Here is a 20,707-nt window from a genome sequence, read left to right on the forward strand (position 1 = left end):
CTTGGAACAGTTTCCTTATCTTTAATGACCTTAACATTTTTGAATGGGTACAGGCCAGTCATTTTGTAGAATGTTCCTCAATTTGAGTTTATCTGAGGTTTCGTCATGATTTGATTCAGGTTATGCATTTTTGTAAGAAATATCACAGAAGGAAAGTTGTGGCCTTCTCAGTGTATCCATACATTTTTGTACCATTACTCACTAGTATATCCATACATTTTTGTACCATTACTCACTATTATCCTTTGTAATCAGTAAGTATTTTATGGTGAGATACTTTAATATAATATCCTGCTTAACATCTATTAATGAGTCTTACCTTAATCAATTATTGCTGTGATGATTTGGCAAAGAGATTTTAAAAACTTTATTCCATCTACAAGATGGGTGAGAAAATATTATCTGGTGTAGGCACATAGACGTTACCAGAGAATGAGTTCTAGCTGGTAGCTTAGATGGTCTAACCCCATTCTCTCTCACTGGGGTTGAGTGAAAAAGAACAGGCTACGTGGCTATATTAAAAACAGAACAAAAAACCCTGCACAAAACTGTTGACCCAGTTTAGATAGAGCTCCACGCTCTGACTTCTGCAAATGGCATCTCCTTTCTCCAGGAAGCAGAAAGTCTCCTTTCAAGCTCTGGGCTCCCATCCCAGCCCTGGGCTGTGATAACAGACCTGCAGGAGGCCCGGAGGTGATCATTGGCTGCTGGGGAGATAAATGCAGAGACTTCCCAGTCAGGGAGTTGGCCGTATTTCCTTCAGAATAAAAAATAGACCCAGCTGCTTTAGAAAATTTCATTTTTCAACTCAAACTGGGGCTTTTTAAACTTGATGGGGCCTTGAACCAAATATGGCCTTCTGGATGGGTTTGTTATGCGTAGGCAAGACTGTGAGACAGTTAATTTACAGAGAAGACTGCCACGGGGAAGAGGACCTCCACGGATGGCATGTGGTTAGGTAGCCCCATCCTGCCGCTGCCGTTGCTGCCTGGGCTTCAGAGGACTAAGGAAGCGTGTCTTCTCACAGGTTTTCCTCCTCAAATGCTCCAAGTGGTTGCTTTTTCATTCACATGGTGTGAATGTGGCAGGCACACCCACCATTCCACAGAGGTCACCCCATTTTTGGCCTTGGCCAGAGGCCTGGTTCAGCGTGCCCTTGTGGTACAGATCCAGGAATATCCCAGCCACAGCCCTCTTGGCTGTGTGGGCAGGGTCCCAGCCCGTCCGCCTTCACCTCCCTGTAACTGCTCTTCCCGGAGTGGGCAGGAGGGACAGGCCTCGGGGTCCTAGGTGGAGGGTCATGGTGGGGCTGCTGGGGGAGGCGGGTCCCTGGGCTGATCCCGCTCCTCTCTGTCTGGTTACAGCTGCCCTACGAGAAGGCCTGCAAGAATAAGCTGTTCTGTGTCGCTGAGTTGCAGTTGGCCACTACCATCTCTCAGTGAGTTGGGTCCAGTCGTCATTGCGTCTGGCCGTTGACTTCCTCCTGAAGGCTCGCCTGGGCAATCCCTCCTCAGGACCCAGGCACACTCCCTTCCCCTCTCCCCATGGCTGGACAAGGGGCTTTGCACTTACCGTCTCATCATGTCCTCAGCCACCCCATGGGGGAGACAAGACGGAGATTTGCATTCCCATTTTATAGATTAGGAAACTGGCTCAGGAGCTGAGGGCCCTGCAGAGGGTCACAGCGGCCATTTGGTGGACTTGAACCCAGGTCTCTTGACGTCCCGGACAGTGTTGTGTTCATGACCTAGTGGTCTTCGTTTCTAGGACAACCTCGGCTAGAGGTGACCTCTTTCCTGGCTTACCTCTTGGCCAAATTAATTAATTAACTCACCAAATATTTCTAAAGCATCCACTCTGTGCCAAGCATTGTAGGTGCTGGAGATATCTCAGTGAATAACAGAGACAAAAATCTTTGCCCTCCTGGTGCATTTAGGGTGAGAAGATAATACATAGGTAAATTCTATGTTGATGAGATGCACTTTGAAGAAAAATAAGACAGGGAAGGTGGGAGAGAGTGCTGAGTGGGGGGTGGTGGTCAGGGAGGGTGATGCTTTGGCACATACAGAAGGAGGTAGTGGAACGAGCTTTACAGGTGTCGGAGGGAAGAGCAGTCACAGATGCCCTGGGATGGGAGCCTGGCTGGCAGGTGGGGGGCGGGGCAAGGACCCCCTGTGGCCGCAGTGGAGTGAGGGGGGTGGGGTGACGTGGGAGCGGGAGGAGGGGAGGATCCAAGAGGGCGTCTCAGGCCCTCATATGGGCTTTCACTGTGAGCTGGGAGGCCAGAGGAGCGACATGACTTGCATTTTAGCAGGATCCTTCTTGCTGCTGTGTTGAGAACCGATCATAGGAGCAGAGGTGGGAGCAGGGAGGTAGCGATGACTCCTACTGTAGCGACTCAAGTGAGAGGTGATGGTGGCTTGGACCCAGGTCATAGCAATGAGAGTGGTCACAGTTTGAAGTTAGAGCCCTGACAGTGAATCTGGGGAGTGAGAGAATGAGAGGGGTCACAGCCCCAGCATCTAGAACTGCATTGTCCAGCACACTAGCCACTAGTCACGTTTGGCTATTTAAATGAATTAAAATTAAAACCAATTAAAAATTTAGTTCCTCAGTCACACTAGCCACATTTTAAAGGCTCAATACCCACATACAGCTGGTTGTATTGGGCAGCACAGAATCAGACTATTTCCATCACTACAAAATTCTATTGGGCCACACTGAATTCTAGAATGATGGGGTTGCCAAGAATATGAATTTTTGGTTTTAGATGTGATGGTCTTAAAATCCCTGCCCCTGGCTACTAGTGCTATGTGTGTATCATGATACTGATGGCCAGCTGGCCAGAGTTGGCATCTATGGGGAAGAACACAGGTCCCGGTGAGCCCTCTCATAGACATTGGCAGGGCCAATTCAAGACTTCCAAGTGCGTTGGAATCCAGCTTAACCAGCAGGTGCAGCTGTTTCCAACAGGGAACTGCAGCCAAGAACCGCCCTCCCTGCCAACTACTCGCGAAACACAGATACAGCGCACACAGCTTGCCCAATATCGCCCCCTAGTGTACATTACAAACAATCGCTTCTCTTTCAAAAGTACCATTACTGAGCCCAATTGTCGGCATCCAACTGTCTCAGAGGTTTTTGACCTTTTTGTGGACATGGATCCCCTAAAGAATCGCATAAAAACTACAGACTCCTCTCCCTAGAAGTCACATGTACATACATAAATGTTTGCATTCCGGATCCTCTGAAACTGTCCCTGGGCTTCAGGTTGAAAAATCCCCGTTAACTATTCTGATGACACTCAGATCACTCTCCTGGGCTCTAGAACAGTATTTCTAACGATACTTCAGTACCTCTACCTTGTTATCCCATGGGGACATCTTATGTCCCAGACTGAACTCGTCTTCTCCCACCCTTGGGTCTTCCTCCTGTGTTCTCTCCCTCAGTGGACAGCACCGCTCAGCCATCCACACTGGAAGCTCAGAACTCATCCTTGACACATGTCTCTTGCTTGCTCTCTTGCTCTCGCTCTGCTTGCCTTACCATCTCTGATGTGTTTCCATCTGCATTGCTAGGGTCTTATTTCGGGCATGTGTCATCTCTCAGATGGATGCCCACAGCAGGCTCTGTCTCTGCCTCCAACCAGTACATCCTCTTCTCAACAAAACAATAAATACCAATAGCAAACAATAAGGACAAAAACAAAACAATAACAACAAAACACATGTCATATTAGTTCCCAGATATGCACATTCCAGCTGTGGACATTTCAGATGGTTAAAGAGTTTTCTTTGTAGTGTTAATATGTTTTCCTGTAGATCTCAACTACAGGAACTACAGATAGTGGTTTTGCAGTCTGAGTCCCATAATACCTCAGCAGTCTGAAGGAAGCTCTCACCTATACCCAGGTCTTCTCTTCTCCAGGCTGAGTGGACTCATGTCTTAAACAATAGCCTTTATATGGGAAGGATCCAAATGATTTTGTGGGTGGGAAAGCTGAGGCCAAGAAAGAGGTTCTCTTGCGAAGGCAGGACAGTGTGTCTTGGGCACACTGGTCTGCAATGCTGAACAGTATGCCAGCTGATAGAAGGGGCCCCATAAATATTTGTGGAATGGATGGATTTGTGTCATGGAGTACTTTGCCTAGGACCACAGTGATGGTGGTAGAAAGAGGATTTGGATCCAATGCTCCCAATTCTTTGGAGGCTGCTAGACCTCAGGCAATTTAATTAGCCTCTCTTGGCTTCTGTTTCCTCGTCTATAAAATGGAGAGTGGCTGGACTATTTCATAGGGTTACTATGAAGATTAATTGAGCATGTGAAGCACAGTCCTTGGCACATGCACTAAACGAATGGCAAACACTAAACGAATGGCAGCCACTATAATCATCTCATGCAGCAACTGAGATGGGGGTGGCAGTACAGGTATTTGCTTATATCAAGGGGAAGAAAGTCCAGGCTAAATGTATTTCTTAGGCCTGTGGTCCCCAACCTCCAGGGCATGGACTGGTACTGGTCCGTGACCTGTTAGGAACTGGGCTGCCCAGGAGGTGAGCGGTGGAAGCTGTGGCAGGCCAGCAAGGGAAGTTTAGTCTGTATTTACTGCCACTCCCCATCGCTCGCATCACTGCATAAGCTCCGCCTCCTGGCAGATCAGCAGTAGCATTAGATTCTCAAAGGAGCTCGAACTACTGTAAACTGCACATGTGAGGGATCTGGGTTGCAGCTCCTTATGAGAATCTAGTGTCTGACGATCTGAGGTGGAGCTGAGGCGGTGATGCTAGCACTGGGGAGTGGCTGCAAATATAGATTATCATTGGCAGAGAGGTTTGGCTGTACGATAAATGTAATGCACTTGGATCATCCTGAAACCATCTTCCCCTCTGTGCCCCCTGGGTCCGTGGAAAAATTGTCTTCCATGAAACCGGTCCTTGGTGCCAAAAATGTTGGGGACCACTGCCTTAGGCAACTTATCTACGAAGTTAGTTAAGAATGTACTATTCTATTGCATGGAAGTTTTTACGGAGTAAATAAACTGGTAACACTTTTGTCTATACACTGTGCAGGCAGGAATTGGTGGTGGGTCTCACGAAGGAGCTGACCATGAACATTAACCTAACTAACTCTGGGGAAGATTCCTACATGACAAGCATGGCTTTGAATTACCCCAGAAACTTACAGTTTAAGAGGATACAAAAGGTAACTATGATAGCAGCTTTGCAAACAGGATACTCATACCCTTCCTTCCCTGCATGCCTGCTTTTCTGTGGCAACCTCCTAACTGGTGTCCCTGCTTCCAGCCTCCTCCTGGTCCATCCAATAAGTGGTGAGTGGCTAGATGCACCCCCTTCAGTCTGGCTGTATGCTGTGGATCCATTCTCTGCTCTAAAATTTTTCAGTGGCGCCATTTCGCTGCACGGTCACCCATCCCTACATGCCACCTCTCTTAACCAGGGTTCTGAGAGATAAATAAGCTCTCAATGCTGTAGGGCATTGAGAAAGCAAAAATTAGCTTGGACAGGGAAAATAAAAAACCTTCCCTGCCGTTCCCCAGGCTGGGATCACAGGCACAAAGCCAGCTGCGAAGATGCTAGGAAAACAGTCTTTCTCCCAAGGACACCCTGCAGCTGTAGAGTAACACAACACAGAGAAATTTTGTTCTCTAAAATCATAGATGATCAGAAACTTTGCTGTTTGAAATTATGTCAGTAATTATGAGCTCATCTCACTCTTGCCTGGAGAATCCAGGTCACTTTAACAAAGAGAAGCAGTCTCAATTTCATCTGAGGTACAGAGCTTTGGGTCGTGTTTCTGGACACAGCTCTCCACCCTAGATTAATAGTTTCTAAGGAAGCAGCCCTGGGTCCACTTTGCATTCCAGCCCCGATGTTGATTGAGCCCTTTACACACAGCCTTGCTTTGCTTTCAGGCCATCAAAACATTGATTTACATTTCACCTGAACTCCACCCTTCCCCAGAATCCTTTAATAACTCTTTTTCTCTTTGGTGAGACACACCACAGTGCAGTTTTCCTCATTGCAATGAGTCAATAAACCTGACTTTGTCAAACTATAGGTTTGTCCCTGGCCGTCTTAGGCTATTTGGGAGAGGACGGCATCCATTACACGAACGAAATTCTATGAATCTAGAAGGGAACTAGTGATATACCATCCTTGGTAGAATTAACAGTCAATCCAATCATTGTCTGTACTTAGTGGTCCAGATGAGGAGCCCTGGTTGAGAAAGACTGTGTGGCAGTGCTTGGCACCTGCTGGCCTTCCAGCCCGTCTCAGTGTGTTCAGTTTGCGTAGGTCCAAGGCCCAGTTCAAATGTCTCCTTCCCTGGGAAGACTTTACAGGTTCTCCTAGCTGGGATTTGTTTCTTTCTCCACTGCTGCTCTGGTACCTGTCTTGCAGAAGCACCCCTCAGGCCTTGTGTCTAACTCCCTCAAGGACCTACCACTAAGCCCTCCTGCCCAGCTGGTGAGGAAGAGAGGGACCAAGTCTGACTTATTTGTGTTCCCAGCTTCTGGCAGGGTGTCTGGCATGTAGGAAAATCAGTGAATGTTTGCTGAATTGGTGTGAAGAAACTGCTCCTTTTTTTGCTCTTTAAAAAGGGTGTCTTCTTCTGTGTTCACAGCCTCCCTCTCCAAACATTCAGTGTGATGACCCTAAGCCAGTTGCTTCTACGCTGGTCATGAACTGCAAGATTGGTCACCCCATACTCAGGCGGTCCTCTGTGAGTCTGTTTTGATTGGTTGGCTCTTCTCACTCCCCTGAAGGTGGGGCCTTCTACATCCCAGTCTCTGGTTTTTTGTCTTTTTTTTTTTTCCTTGTAGAACTCAGTCTCATTTGAATCTCTCAGTTGTGGTTTCTACACTTCCCTTTCCTGTTGTCAGTCCTTAGTGGTGCTTAGAACTGCTAGGTTTGCTCTGCAAGTAGGGAGTGGTGGGGCTGGGAGACGGCTTTCTGGTACACAGCTGCAGCTAAACTGTGGGCGCACTCAGCACGGTAGAGTGAAGTTGTGGGTGGTATGGAAGGCCCATCAGACCAAAAGTTGCCAGCCCGGAGATGAGTCCCTGTGCTGCCACCAGTGACCTTTGTGCTGCTGTGGGAAATCTCTGAAGTGGTTTCCTCAACTGTGAAGGGGGAACAAAGCAGTCTGCCCTGCTTACTCCATATTTGAATTGTGAGGTTCAAATGAAATAATGGATGTGGACGTCATGCTGTGCTATGAAAATGCGAGGAATAGGAATTGTTTCCTGGGTGTTTTGCTAGTATTGAGCAGTTTGAATGGTGGGTGGTATAGAGAGGAATCAAGTGACAATTTTCTCCCCTTTAAAACAGGCAAATGTTTTAGTAGTTTGGCAGCTAGAGGAGAACGCCTTTCCAAACAGGACAGCAGACGTCACTGTGACTATTACCAAGTAAGTAGTGCCTGTGTCTGTGGCCCTGGAAGACATCTCCCTCCCACATGCATGCTGAGAGCTACGGCCCCATTTCTGCCCAGGAAGAGGGGAAACCTCAGTGAGCCCACAGCAGGCAGTGACTCAGCTTTCTCTTCTTGTTAGCAGATATTTAGTTCTTCTATTCACGCATAAAGCAAAACTATGGTATAGTCTGGTAGCGTGAGCCTTGGATTGGAGTTCTAGTTCTGGTTCATTTAACTTTCGAATAGCTCTGTCATCTGCAAAACCTCTATGTTTAGGGGTAAGGTGAGGAATAGTATTGGGAAGAGGTTCTCAAATGGGGCTGATTCTGTAGAAAATTTTGATTGCCATGACTTGGGGGGAGTGCTACTGGCCATCTAGTGGGTAGAAGCCAGGGATACTGCTAGACAGCACATAGAACAGTACAGGACAGGCCCCACAACCCAAGAATTAACTGGCTCAAAATGTCGCTAGTGTGGAGGTTGAGAAACCCTTTTAAAATCAGTATTTTTCTGAGTATGGACTTCTAGTGATTCTTCTGTACTCTAATTGCTTATCTTGGAGAGCCTTTTCTTATCTGACTCCCTCAGCCCCCATGACCCTGGGAAACCAAGGGAAAGCAACACCTGTTATATACAAAGCAGGTGTGCTGTGAACTGTTCTCATTCCTAGTTCCAATGAAAGAAGGTCTCTGGCCAGGGAGACCCACAGCCTTCAATTCAGGCATGCCTTCATCGCAGTTCTTTCCAAGTAAGTACTCCCTAGGGGCCAAGGCCAGTGTGACTGCCGTGCCTGGGCGACAGATTTAGGAATTCTCTCCTGTGGATGGAACTGGTGGTCGGGAGGGATGTGGGCATGGTTTTTCTCTGAGAGGAGGCTGTTTAGAACCCAGGCTCTGAAATTGATCTCTAGGGCACTAACAGTTGGGTCCTAGGAATCCCACAGTGGTCATCAAAGGAGCAGTACCAACTAGTCTTGCTACAAAAGGGAACTTACATGTTGCTGTGGAGGGAAGAAGAGAGGGGCGGGGGGACCGGGAAGGAGGGAGAACAGTAAGGCCATTCTGAGATGAGGTGATTAGAAAATGAACCAGCCCTACTATACAGAACTCAAATATTCCACCTCATCCCAACTTCCCTACAACCACTTTACATTTTGACATTCAGCTTTGATTTCCCTGAGGGATCTGGTGCCCTCTGTCCTAGTGTATCCAATTGGTAGCATTCAAGTTTATTCAAAATGAGGAGACCTTGAGGCCTAACACATGTCCCCTCAATTGCAGACCATCAATAATGTACATGAACACAACCCGGGGGCTTTCTGAGCACAGAGAATTCCCGCTCACTGTAAGTGCTCAGTGATTACCCCTGCAAAGCTACAGGTGCAAAGCATCACCAACCTGACTTCCTCCTCTCTAATTCGCAGATACATGGGGAAAATCTCTTTGGAGCTGAATTCCAGTTGCAAATTTGTGTTCCAATCAAAGTACTAGGTCTCCAGATTGTAAGAGTGAAGAACCTCAGGAAGACTCAGGTACTTTAAGGCTACTCTTTATCACGATCACGTCTCTTTCCAGAATGACTATGGATTCTCAAAGGTATAAAAACTAGAGTACTAGAAAGGGAGTAAAGACAAATTAACCACAGGAAAACATTAGGTGTAAATTACCAAAGTCATGTTCACAAGAAATATCAACTGCTCAGGTCTTAAAACAACATTTCAGTTTTCCTCCCCTTCATGAAAAATAAGCAAACATTCCAACCTTTTTAGTAGCCATGGAGACATTTGTTTTCCCTTTGAAAAATCAATAAATTCTGCATCTCTACATGATTGGTGAGCTTGATAAACATGTGACATTTCTCACACTTCCCCTATAAATTGTCTACTATCTTCCTTTCCTCTCCCTCTAGCCTGTCTTTTTTGGTCTCTGCTTTGCTCCACCCCCTTTGCTTTCAGTTGACTCATCTGTAGTCTGGTTCCCAAAGCCAGCCTTGATACCTAAAGCAACACACTCTGATTGGTATGATAGCTGAGGCCTGAGCTTTCTTGATTTCCACCCTCCCCACTACATAAAGTGCTTCAAAAATGAAAATCTGGAAAGGAATTTACAGAATGGTCTCTGCTGACAATTAGAAAGGCTTATAAGTTATAAACACTTGTTCTCACATGTAGTTTACTTTTTAAAAACATTTGTGACAGCAAGTTTAAATATTTCAACAAACATTTGTTTCCATTTGGAAATAAAATTGTTTGCAAAACTGATTGGAAACATGTGAGAATGGGAATTCCACCCTGCCTTGTGGATAGATGTTGAAACAGTACCGGAGGCTTTAAGACCAGTGTCCTCTTATGGTGAGGCAGAAAGACACAATTGGCTCACTGAAATAGACTGTGTTGGCAGAGCAGGTCAGTGGCAGAGCTGAAGTTCAGCATTGTCTTATGGAAATACTGGATCTTTTTCTTTGTTTGCTTCATGGCATGGGTGTTACATTTGGTCTTGAAGGTCATTTGTTTCAGAATCTTATCTGTGAGGTAATGTAGCCAGAGCACATTATTATAAGGGTGATATTCCCCCCAGCAGTTGTTATTCTCCTTACGCATGAGCCTGTAGATCTCAAACTGGTAGTCACCCTCACCTGTAAATAGGTCTTCATCCATGGAGATGTCACAGAAAACCACAATCCCATCCCGTTCTAAGCGTGACAGCGTGTAGTCAATGATGTTGACTTGCAGCCCACAGGTGGGGATGGTGTTTGTCTTCCCATTGAGGATGTAGTGGACCTCTTTGAGGCTGGTTTTTTTTAAGAGCACATTGCCCCAGTGTAAGTCTCGGTGCTCAAAGTGCAGTGATGCCTCTGCCACTGCGAGGGATGCTGTGATCTGGTGTAGAATGCTCTTTGCAGTAGCCATGGAAGACAACTTCCTTTTCATTTGCTCTAAATCAATCCCTCCAAACTCAAATTCCAACACAATGAAGAGCTGGTCTTCCTTAAAAATGTTAGGCCGGTCATTTGCAGACCCTCTGGTTGAGTTATACTGATCCCAGGCTTTGAGGAGCAATGGAGGGTAAGACCCTTGAACACAGTGCACTGAGTTCAGCCCAATAAAGCCTTCTGTGCGGTTGCATACCTCATCAGACAAGAGACTCAACTCTTTGGAGATGATGATCTCTGGCAGGATTTCCTCAAAGGTTTTCTGCTGGGATCCATTGACTAAATCTGGTCCTTCAATAGCAATGATTTTTAGGGCTACAGGTGTGTGATCAGTAATTGTTTTAAACACTTCACCAAACACACCTTCCCCAATCTTCTCACAGTGTTCCAGTTTTTCTGTGGAAAAAAAATGGCTAAAGGGGATGGGTCCTTCCTGATTGCATTCCCCATAAACCTTTTCAGCATCAGATACTTTTTTGTTTGGAATATGCAGAGTCTTTAAGGGGCTTAGCAAGTACATAGAAGAGGAGTGCCTAGAGGACAGAGCACTATTTGTTCTGTTCATGACAGGAGGGTTTGAATATTCTGATAGGAGGGACCCAGAGAGAGAACTGGCAATGGTATAGCTGCTGCATACCTCTGACACATCAGTCACAATTTTCTTCTTATGAAAACTGAATGAGGCCCTGGTTTTGGTCCAAGAGCAGGCATTCTGTACATGAGTCACGTCCTGGGTGAGGAATGAATCTTTTCCCATCTTTTGGCCCTTTTTAAACTGGTGGTAGTGGAGGAGGGAGTTTTCCACTGCCTCCTGATGTTTCCTTTTCCGTTGTCGCCCGGTTCTCTCAGGCCTGTAGATTCCCCCAGGTACAGTACATCCAGTGGCCTCCTTATGTTCTATCTGGACAGTCCCTTGAGGCCTAGTCTCTTGACAAGAGTCCTGGTCTGTGGCCCTCTTCTGACCTGTGCTCGATGGACCTGGGCACTCCAGTCTGTTTCCCACTAGTTCCCTTTCACAGCAGGACTCCTTCATATTCTTCCCATCTGCCCCAAACTCAGCATCCTCAGAGTTCCCCGAATCCATAAGGCTCAAACCAAAGAGAGCTGACCTGAGGCTGGCACGGGCTTGGCGGACCATCCTGGTGAACCTGCCTCCTTCTGTTGCTGCCCTCTGGGAGCAGGGGAGAGATGCTTGGTCCGGGGAAGCTTCCGAGAAGTGGAAGCCGTTCGGGACTGCAGGGGCTGCATCCAGAGAGGCGGAGGGGCAAGTGGAGATGATACTGCCCCTTGGTGCTGGGGACTCGGGGCCGGGCGAGGCCGGGGAGCTGAACAAGGAGGCGCTGGTGCCCAGCTCGTCGCCCTTCGTGGGCCGGCTGCACCCGCTGGTGTCCGGGCTCAGGGGGCCCGGGCTGCGGCTGGGGAAGGGCGGCGGTCGGAGCGGGCCGCAGGGGGTGCTGCACTTCTGCGGGGGCCGAGGTCGCAGCCTCAGGCGTTTTGGGGTCACGGACTGGTTCGGGCTGTCCTCGGGGACTCGGCCGCCACGGCGCTTCAGCCGTCGACCGCCGGGGCTGCCAGAGAAGTCCGGGTCGTCAGGATCATCGGAAGCGACACACTGCGAAAGGCCGCCGCTGCTGGTCTCGCTGCTGCCGCTGCTGCTGAAGAAACGCTTCTGGTCCTGCGGCGGGAACCACTGGGCGGTTGCGCAGGCCGGTCGCCCCCGCGGCTTCCCGCCGCCCGCAGGCCCATACGTTCGGAAAAGCCGGCTCTCGGGTCGCGGGAGCGAAGCCGCCATGGCTGCCACCCGCCAAGCGGTTCAAATCCAAGCACCGCGAGACTTCCCCACAACGCGTCCACGTCCGCCTGCTCACTGGGTCCTAGCGCCCGTCCGCGCGCATGCGCGTCTCGCCGCGGGGGGCTCGCGGGAGCCGGGAGGGCGGAAAACTATGTGGATTTGGTTTGCTCAAGTTCGTCGCGGGACTGGCTCTCGTTTCAGGCCGCCACTGTGTGCACCCCGAGTCAGAAGCTCACTTGTGGGAACAGTCCGGTTCAGGTAAGCGCAGCTGTCCCGAGAGGCAGAGGGAGGGCGGAGGTCCCGAAGCAGGTGACAGGGGAGGCCAGGATGCTACTGTGTAGGGTCCCCTGCGGGCCAGTGCAGGGCGGCCCCGCGGCCCTCCTCCTTCGCTGGTCACATTTGCCAGGGTTGGAGCTTTGCCTGGGTCAAGGTGAGGGCTAAAACTGCTCACACCTTTTATTGTGGGGCCTTAGGTGCTGTGTGTCCCAAGTGTTAAAAATTTCAGCCTTTCCATACGAATTGTGCTTACTAGATTTTCCTTTTCCAGCATGTGGAAGAATGGCATTCAGTGAACTGTGCCATCACTTCAGACACAGAAAATATAACTGTGGCTGCAGAGATCTCCGTGGGTCACGCTAAGCAGGTACTTAAGACGGTGAAATGTTCTAGAGTTGATTATCCAGCTGTTCATGGCATCTCCCCTAGAAAGGACAGCAGCATCTAAAATAGAACACGTCCAAAGTAGGTCTTTTGGTGCACCTTCTGCCCCATCCTGTTCCAAATAGTTACTCAGGCTGCCCTCAGTAGGGTGATTTACTCCAGTTACAGTACCAGGAATTCTGGGAGTTACCTGTGACTCTTCCCTTTCCTGCATCCCCATTTCTATTCCAGCAGCAAGCCCTGCCATCCTACTGCCAAAACATATCCTAGATCCATTCCCTTCTCTCCATTTCCAGTGCTACTGTTGTAATTCAGGCCACTGTCTCTTGCTGGGGCTCTTGCAGTAAACTTGGACTTGCTCTTCTAGCCTCTGCTTTTCCTACACCCTCTACCCATAATTCTTTCCATTAACAGCTATCCATCTTCTAAAAGCAAGCATTAGATTGTGCCACTTCTCTGCTTAAAAAAAGAAAAGAAGTGGCTTTAAAACACACTTAGGGTCGGGCGTGGGGTCTCATGCCTGTAATCCTAGCACTCTGGGAGGCTGAGTTGGGAGGATCGCTCGAGGTCAGGAGTTCGTTCGAGACCAGCCTGAGCAAGAGTGAGACCCCATCTTTACTAAAAAATAGAAAGAAATTAACTGGACAACTAAAAATATAGAAAAAAAATTAGCTGGCCATGGTGGCACATGCCTGTAGTCCCAGCTACTTGGGAGGCTGAGGCAGGAGGATCGCTTGAGCCCAGGAGTTTGAGGTTGCTGTGAGCTAGGCTGACGCCACAGCACTCTAGCCCGGGCAACAGAGTGAGACTCTGTCTCAAAAAAAACCAAAAAACAAAAAACTAAAACACACTTAGACTATAATGCATACTTTTTTCATGGCCTGCAAGGCACTACCTGATCTGGTCTCTGCTTAATTCTCTGACTTATCTCCTAGTTCTCACCTTTCTCTTCCCACTGCCCCCTTCTTCTAGTTAGTTTATTTTGCCCTTTCTGTTCTGGCTTGCTGATATTATTCTGGCCACAGGACTTTTGTACTTTCTGTTCCTGTGTGTGACGCTGCTCTTCCCCCAGATCTTCACTGGGTGGTTTCTTCTTAAATTTAGCTCATATGTTACGTTTTTAGAGAGACCTTCCCTGATCACTTACTCTAACATGGGAACTAGTGATCAAGTTTAATATCTTGCAATGATCCAGGTGAGAGACATGCCAGTCCCAAGTAAAAAAGTAGCAATGGGGGTGGAGATAAAAGGGACAGGTGCAAGAGAGAATTAAGAAAAAAAAGGAATTGTGCAGAACTGACTTTGGGTGGGGGTTGTGGCACGAGGTAGAGGATAAAGGAAAAGAAGCTGAGGAAAAACTGCACATTTCTTGTTTGGGTAACTACTTTGTGGATGTTGGGGCCATTAGGAGGCTAAAGACTACTAGAGAAGGCATACCTTTAAAGGGAAAGGTGCTGAGTCCAAAACCAGTGAGTCTGTGTCTAAAATATGTTTTGTTTCCCTCTTTCTTTCTCCCACCTTATAGTTACCAAGGCATATAACTGAACTGCAGATCCTTGGTGAAATATCTTTCAACAGATCTCTATACGAGGGGCTGAGTGCAGAGAGCCACAGAACTGAGGTGAGCCCTGGCTGTTTTCTGGTTTGTGAGTAGTGTCCTGAGAAAACTGCCTAGCCTTTGAGTCCCTGCGCGGGCACTCTGCTGTTGCTCTCTTCCTGTTTTCTATCTTATCAATTCTGATCTTGGCTCTGCCACTGACTACCTTTGTGGCCTCCAGGGGGTCAGCTTCTGCCTCAGTTTTTTGCCTGTGAAATAAGGTAATTGAATAAGAGGCCTAAGCTGACGAGGTCTGAGTTGAAGTAACTAGGCTGGAATCAACTGCAGTATATACTTTGGTTTGAAAATGTATTGGTTTGTTAAAAAAATTTCCTAAGTGAGAAATGACTTTTTGTACACATTATCTCTCTTCCTAGTGTGCAGTATCAGTGTTTAGTTACAGTATTAAACAGTTGCAGTACTCAGGAATGCATAATTCTTTTATAAGACTTAGACTAAGTACTGGAACTCTTGGAAATTTTGCACAGGTCTGACTAGAAGTCAAACTGACATCGGTGATTTATAGGCTAAATGCTCCTGTGTGTGTTGCTCTGTGTTTTCATTTTTGTTGACACTTGCTTGGGCATGGTTTTAGAGATGATTTATTTGTGAGCTCTTTTTGTTTTATAAAGAGATGGGATCTCACTCTGTCATCCAGGCTGGAATGAAGTGGTGCCACCATAGCTTACTACAGCCTCAAACTCCTGGGCTCAAGCCATTCTCCCACCCCATCTTCCTGAGTAGCTGGGACTACAAGCATGTGCCATCATGCCCTGCTTATCTGTGAGCTCTGTAGTTAGGCATGATACTTCACTAGGAGGAATGTCAGGAGAGTGAGTCTGGATTGCTAAAGATTAGATCTTCTGTTTTCCTCCCTGGAGGAGGAGAAAGGAGTATTTCTCTCCCTTTTTCTTTAACAGTTTCTGATGCATCTTTGAGAAAGCATGCCTTCTATAGAACGAAACATGTTGTCATAACATTCTGAAGGTTAGATTACAAAGGTGTTTCTCTGTTAAACACTTGAAAGGAGCAATTCTCTAGATATGTCAAAATAACATTTATTTTTAAGTACTGTATTTCTGATAGCAGAAGACAATATAGAAGACCTAAAAGTGCTCATTATCATATTGCCCAGATTTAAAAACAATAAAAGTAATAACAAGAAAATCCAAGCTGTACAGAAAGACACCAAATGAAAAATAATGATTCCTTCACACACCCCTGACTCTCTCTTCCCAAGGGGAGTTACTGTTCAGTTTCTTATATGCACATTTTAAATTTATTTGTATATTTCCTTCCTTTATTTGCAGATCCTTTTATATTTATAGCATAGATTCCCCAAAATGCCTTTCTTTAAATCCAGTATCTTTATTATTTTTATTTTTATTTTATTTTGTTTGAGACAGAGTCTCACTCTGTTGCCCAGGCTAGAGTGCCGTGGTGTCAGCCTCGCTCACAGCAACTTCAAACTCCTGGGTTCAAGCAATCATCCTGCCTCAGCCTCCCGAGTAGCTGGGACTACAGGCACACACCACCATGCCCGGCTGATTTTTTCTATATATTTTTAGCTGTCCAGATCATTTCTTTCTATTTTTTAGTAGAGACGGGGTCTCCGTCTTGCTCAGGCTGGTCTTAAACTCCTGACCTCGAGCGATCCTCCTGCCTTGGCCTCCCAGAGTGCTAGGATTATAGGCATGAGCCACTGTGCCTAGCCTAAATCCTGTGTCTTAAGCAAAGTATTAAGTAGTTCCTGTCAATAAGCACCTGACTTACATTGAATCTATGAGTATAAATAGCTGTGTATCCAAATGCATTTCAGCCGCAAGAAAGTGAAAATCTGGCTAAGGTGCCAGAAGGGCATATGCTGTTTATCTAGTGAGGGAGGCAGGCCCAGGGTCAATGGCCTGGCTCCGTTGGTCCTTGTACCTGCCGCCTGGGTGATGGAGATACCTTCCTCCCTCATGGCCAGCACAAAGTTGCCGCATCTCCCAGTGCTGTATTTTTGTTTGGCAGAATACACAATAGGAAGCAGGAGGTCAGTAGCAAAAGGACTTTTCTTCATGTGCCTTCCCTTTTTAGGGAGGAAAATTTTCCTAAAAGCTCCCAGGAGACAGCTGCTTACATCTTAGTGAGAACAGGATCTCATGTAGGTCACTGGCAAAGGAGAACAGCTTTGTCATGATTAGCTTAGACCGATCATGATTCCTGAACAAAATCTTAAAGCTGAGAACGGCTACTGGGAAGGCCACCATCGATGTTTGCTACAAGCAGTAGTGTGCTGTGTCCTACTTCTCCCTTCACCTCTACCAGGGCAGCTTTGGGGCACTTTTGGGAACCTGTGGGTTTCGAAGAGGAAAAAGGGAAAAGGCTTTGAGAAATAGGTGCATTTCTTCTGCTCAAATCTGGCCTGTTACACTACTGTCACCTTGGAACTTCTTTTCATTTCCTGGGAGGGTGGTACCCGGGTCTTAGTTGGGAAGCACATCCCCTGGACTTTGCAGCTGAAGCCTGTCAGTAAGAGGAGAGATTTAGACTCCTGAAATTGAGAGAGCCAAATTGAAGTTTGGAAAACGAAATTTGGGGATGACTTGTAATGGAAGAACTCTACAAGTGTGACACATGGGTACAATTTTGCATTTATTGTCATGTCCCTGAGGTAACATACAGTTTAGTCTGTTAGAGACCAGACCAGTGCCTTTGTCAGATATTTTGTGTAGGGGAAAATGTATTACCAAAGACTAGGGATCTGTGCCAGATCAAAAAGAGCTGTCAGAACAGAGTTGGAAAGGACTTGGAGATCACTTAAAATAAGTCATCACTTTGAACAGAATGACCATGGGGCTCAAGGACATATAGTCGCTTGGCTGCCTGTAGGATCTTGATTTGCTGTTTCTCAGTCCAGTGTTCTTTAAACTCCCCCACTCCAGGCCTAATCCCTTGGGACCCTCAGCCAAGCTGTCAGAGTATCTTTAACAGAAGGTCATGATCCTCCTAACAGACCTAGCTCTTCTAGATAAGAGACCAAAATAGTTTCTTATAAAGTATTTTGGTCATGAGGTAATTTTAGATCATTTAAAATGCTGCATCAGGGAGTGTTTAACTTTTTACTGTCATCAGTCTTGATCAATACACAGGATGTTGCCAAGTCCTCATATTTTGCTCCTTAAAATAACATGTAGAATTTTTTCTTCATTTGCCTTCCCTGATTTATTGGATGATCCCTCTCTTGTCCAGATCACTGTCGTCTTCATGACAAATGAAGAGTACCATTCTTTGCCTGTCATCATTGGAAGCAGTGTTGGTGGCCTTCTGGTTTTGATTGTGATTATAGTCATCCTGTTTAAGGTCAGTTCTAGTCACGTTCATAATGGCGGGAGGGGACTGGGCTCTAGTTTGGGCACAGACTCCCTAGGACAGCCGTCCCCTAACAGAGCAGCTACTCTGGCCTTGTGGCCACTTTTCCATCTTCCTTCAGCCACACATTCTGTGTTTAGGCAAATGAATAAGACAGTTTCTGTCTGGAAAAAAAAATCAAATTGAATTATAGAGTACAGAGAGATCTTCCTAAAACAGATCTGATTATCATTCCCCAATTTAAATCCTTTCCTTGCCTTCCCCTGTCTTAATGTTCAGACTCTTTTACTGCTATTCAAGACCCTCTGTTCTCTGGCCTTTACCCCTTTCCTCCCTTAAGTCTTACTTTTTTCTTCCAAACAAGTTGAACTGTTCCCTAAATAGGTTCATGGATCTCTACTTGTGCACAGTCTGCTCTCCTTGCCAGAAAAGCCCTTCCCTGCTTTTTCACCTGGTGTGCACTCTTCCCTGAAAACTCAGCGCAGAGATTCCTGAGTCCCCTGCACTGAGCCATGTGCTTTTCCTGTGAGCTCCCTTAAGGAAACCCTTCCAAATGGCAGTCCTCACACTATATTGTAATGAGTTCTCTTTCTACTAGATTGTGAGCTTCTTCATGTAGAAGGAGGCCGCACTTGATCTCTCTCTATCCTCAGCATAGTAGGCTCTACTGAGTATTTTTGGATAAATGAGATTAGATCCAGTACAGCCAAAATTATAGTACTGTTCAGAATTAGTTAAGTTGAAAAGGTTCAAGTGCTCTGGGGGGTTCAGAGAAAGGTGGAAAGCCGGCTCCAACTGGGGAATGAACGCCAGGAAAGGCAGCTTTCAAGAAGGGTCTTGAAGGATTGGATTATCAGGGAGAGATTCGAAGGAAGTAGTGGGAGGGAACAGGAGGTATGAGAAGCGGAGGAGTAGGGGGCTCTTTAGGCAACAACTAGAATAACCATTTTCTAAAACAGAAGGATACCTTTGGCCTGTAATTGGACTTCCCCTCTCTCTGTTTCAGTGTGGCTTTTTTAGAAGAAAGTATCAACAACTGAACTTGGAAAGTATAAGGAAGGCCCAGATGAAATCAGAGGATCTGCTCACAGAACAAAATTAAGACCTTCGTCCCCATCCGTGGGGAGAGACTATCAACCAGTCCTTGAATTTGTGGAGGACTGGCGTCCTTGTCGTGCTGATTACTTTTCTTTTAGGATGGTCTAGAGCACTATCGAACAAATTGTTTGTAGAATGTTGTTTTTTAACCATACATTATCCCCAAAGCGCATTGTGTGAAAAGTAAACTTGGGAAACATTTGGTATTAAATAAAGTTAAACTGTTTTCTTTAGAGTAATGCTTATAATATGCAAATATAATATTCTTTATGATTTGCAGTAAATTTTGATATCTGATAGGGCAAGTTTTCATTCTTATTTTAAAAAAATTATTGGTTGCATTCTTTCAGATAATTCTTAGTATCAGTTTTTCAGATTTCCAAAAGAAACCCTTGGAGATTTAAATTTAAACATACAAGCTGGGGAGCATTGATATCTTTATAGTATTGTCTTCTTACTCAGAAACATGACATTTGTCCACTTGCTGAGATTTTTAAAAACATTCTGCAACAAGATTTTATGATTTTCTTCAAAGGGGTCTTAATTTATGAGGACTTATTTCTAGCTCTATTATATTTTTTGTTGTTACTATGAAAAAAGTATTTTTTTCCCCCAACTGATTAGAGTTTGCATTTAGAACAATTGTTTGCTTTGAATCTTTATCTTATCTGGCCATCTTACTGAACTCTGTTTTTTTATGGCTTTTTAGTTGATTCTCTTGGAATTTCCAGGGAGACAATTCTCCCTGCAAATAGTGGTCATTTGGAGTCTTTCTGCTGTTTGTACTTTTTTCACCCTTACTTCTTTGACTAGGACTTGCAGAGCTCTGAGAAGCCAGCTCTGTGCCTGACTTAATGAGACTGCCTTTTGTGCCCTCCCCTGCCTGCCTCACCCCTGTGTCGGATGCTAACCTCTGCCACTCTGCTGGTGGGCAGTTTCTGAGGCCCGGCTGGAGAAGCCCCCTTCTCCTGTGTTAAGTCACCAGGCTGTTTGGCATGATCAGCTTTTCTGTTGATCTGATTCCATTTACTTCATTTCTTTCAGAAATTCCTCTATGTTGTTTGTCCCGTTATTATACTGTTCTCTGTTTTCCAGTGCTGCTGCAGGCTTTTTTTCCTTTTTTTGTAATTCTTGGGTTGTTTCAGTGGGATTTGCCTTTGAAAGAAAAGAGAAAAGTTTCCTTAGCAATTTCCCTGTTTTTGGGCTCAGGAATTGTGTCCAGGTTTTTGATATTATAGGTGACTTGCAGCCTCTGCTTTTATACTTTTTTTTAATTGCAAATAAGACCCCACTCCCATTGTAACAGTGAAGGCTTATTTGACCACCTGTGCGCTATTGACTGCATCGTGCTGATCTGATTGGAGTCAGATCAATGCGGTTGCAGTCAGGAGACTACATAAGGGACCAGTCAGCGAGGAGGAAGAGACTTTTAAATGGAGACGTCATTCAGTTTTACAAAGTCTTACGCTATTGCTTAGGCCAAGGTTTTGTCTTTCTTCTAAAAGATGCCTTTCTGGTACAGGCCTTTGCCACTTGCTGCTCACTCTCCTCTGTCCAGGAACAGGAAGTGCTAAAGCTTGCATAGATCCCAGGGCAGTGAGTCATGTCACAGGGCCACTGTCTGCCCAGAAAAGGACTAAGGTGGAACCAGCTGAGGACTAGCATGGGGAAAGTGCCCCTTACGGTTTTTCTGTTTTCATCTCCCCTGGTACAGGCCAGTGACTGCCAGATTCAGATAACCTTTTCCTCTTGTGATAGCATCTGAACTTTGGATTTGGTTATTGGAGGGATGAAATTAGGCAGGTGTGAAAACCTAAACTGGTCACACAAATAAGACCTAA

At 46.2% G+C, this 20,707-nt stretch overlaps 2 protein-coding genes across 7 annotated transcripts in view; one reads left to right on the forward strand and one right to left on the reverse strand.

Moving 5' to 3' along the window:
- Positions 1-19,099, forward strand: part of ITGAE (integrin subunit alpha E) — a 56,948-nt gene extending 37,849 nt beyond the window's left edge. For 3 of the 6 annotated variants that reach the window (XM_045526066.1, XM_045526068.1, XM_045526071.1), the window contains 12 exons: positions 1,365-1,438; positions 5,070-5,202; positions 6,643-6,741; positions 7,350-7,429; positions 8,105-8,182; positions 8,715-8,778; positions 8,858-8,965; positions 12,359-12,415; positions 12,705-12,800; positions 14,343-14,438; positions 17,649-17,759; positions 18,775-19,099. In XM_045526066.1, the coding sequence (XP_045382022.1) occupies positions 1,365-1,438; positions 5,070-5,202; positions 6,643-6,741; positions 7,350-7,429; positions 8,105-8,182; positions 8,715-8,778; positions 8,858-8,965; positions 12,359-12,415; positions 12,705-12,800; positions 14,343-14,438; positions 17,649-17,759; positions 18,775-18,870 (1,092 nt within the window). In that variant the 3' untranslated portion in view covers positions 18,871-19,099. Of the gene's footprint in view, positions 1-1,364; positions 1,439-5,069; positions 5,203-6,642; positions 6,742-7,349; positions 7,430-8,104; positions 8,183-8,714; positions 8,779-8,857; positions 8,966-12,358; positions 12,416-12,704; positions 12,801-14,342; positions 14,439-17,648; positions 17,760-18,774 lie in introns of those variants that run through there. The other 3 variants (XM_045526067.1, XM_045526069.1, XM_045526070.1) reach the window with 3 other exon arrangements.
- Positions 9,093-12,157, reverse strand: HASPIN (histone H3 associated protein kinase). Its single transcript, XM_045526072.1, has one exon. The coding sequence runs from the start codon at positions 12,155-12,157 to the stop codon at positions 9,809-9,811; it is 2,349 nt and encodes a 782-aa protein (XP_045382028.1). The 3' UTR covers positions 9,093-9,808.
- Positions 19,100-20,707: the final 1,608 nt, after the last annotated feature.

The sequence above is a fragment of the Lemur catta genome, chromosome 15, assembly GCF_020740605.2.
Source record: "Lemur catta isolate mLemCat1 chromosome 15, mLemCat1.pri, whole genome shotgun sequence".
NCBI classification, from domain to species: Eukaryota; Metazoa; Chordata; class Mammalia; order Primates; family Lemuridae; genus Lemur; species Lemur catta.

What these genes read in the sequence shown, in the direction of transcription:
- HASPIN (XM_045526072.1), bottom strand. Translation starts at nt 12,157, where the DNA reads ATGGCGGCTTCGCTCCCGCGACCCGAGAGCCGGCTTTTCCGAACGTAT.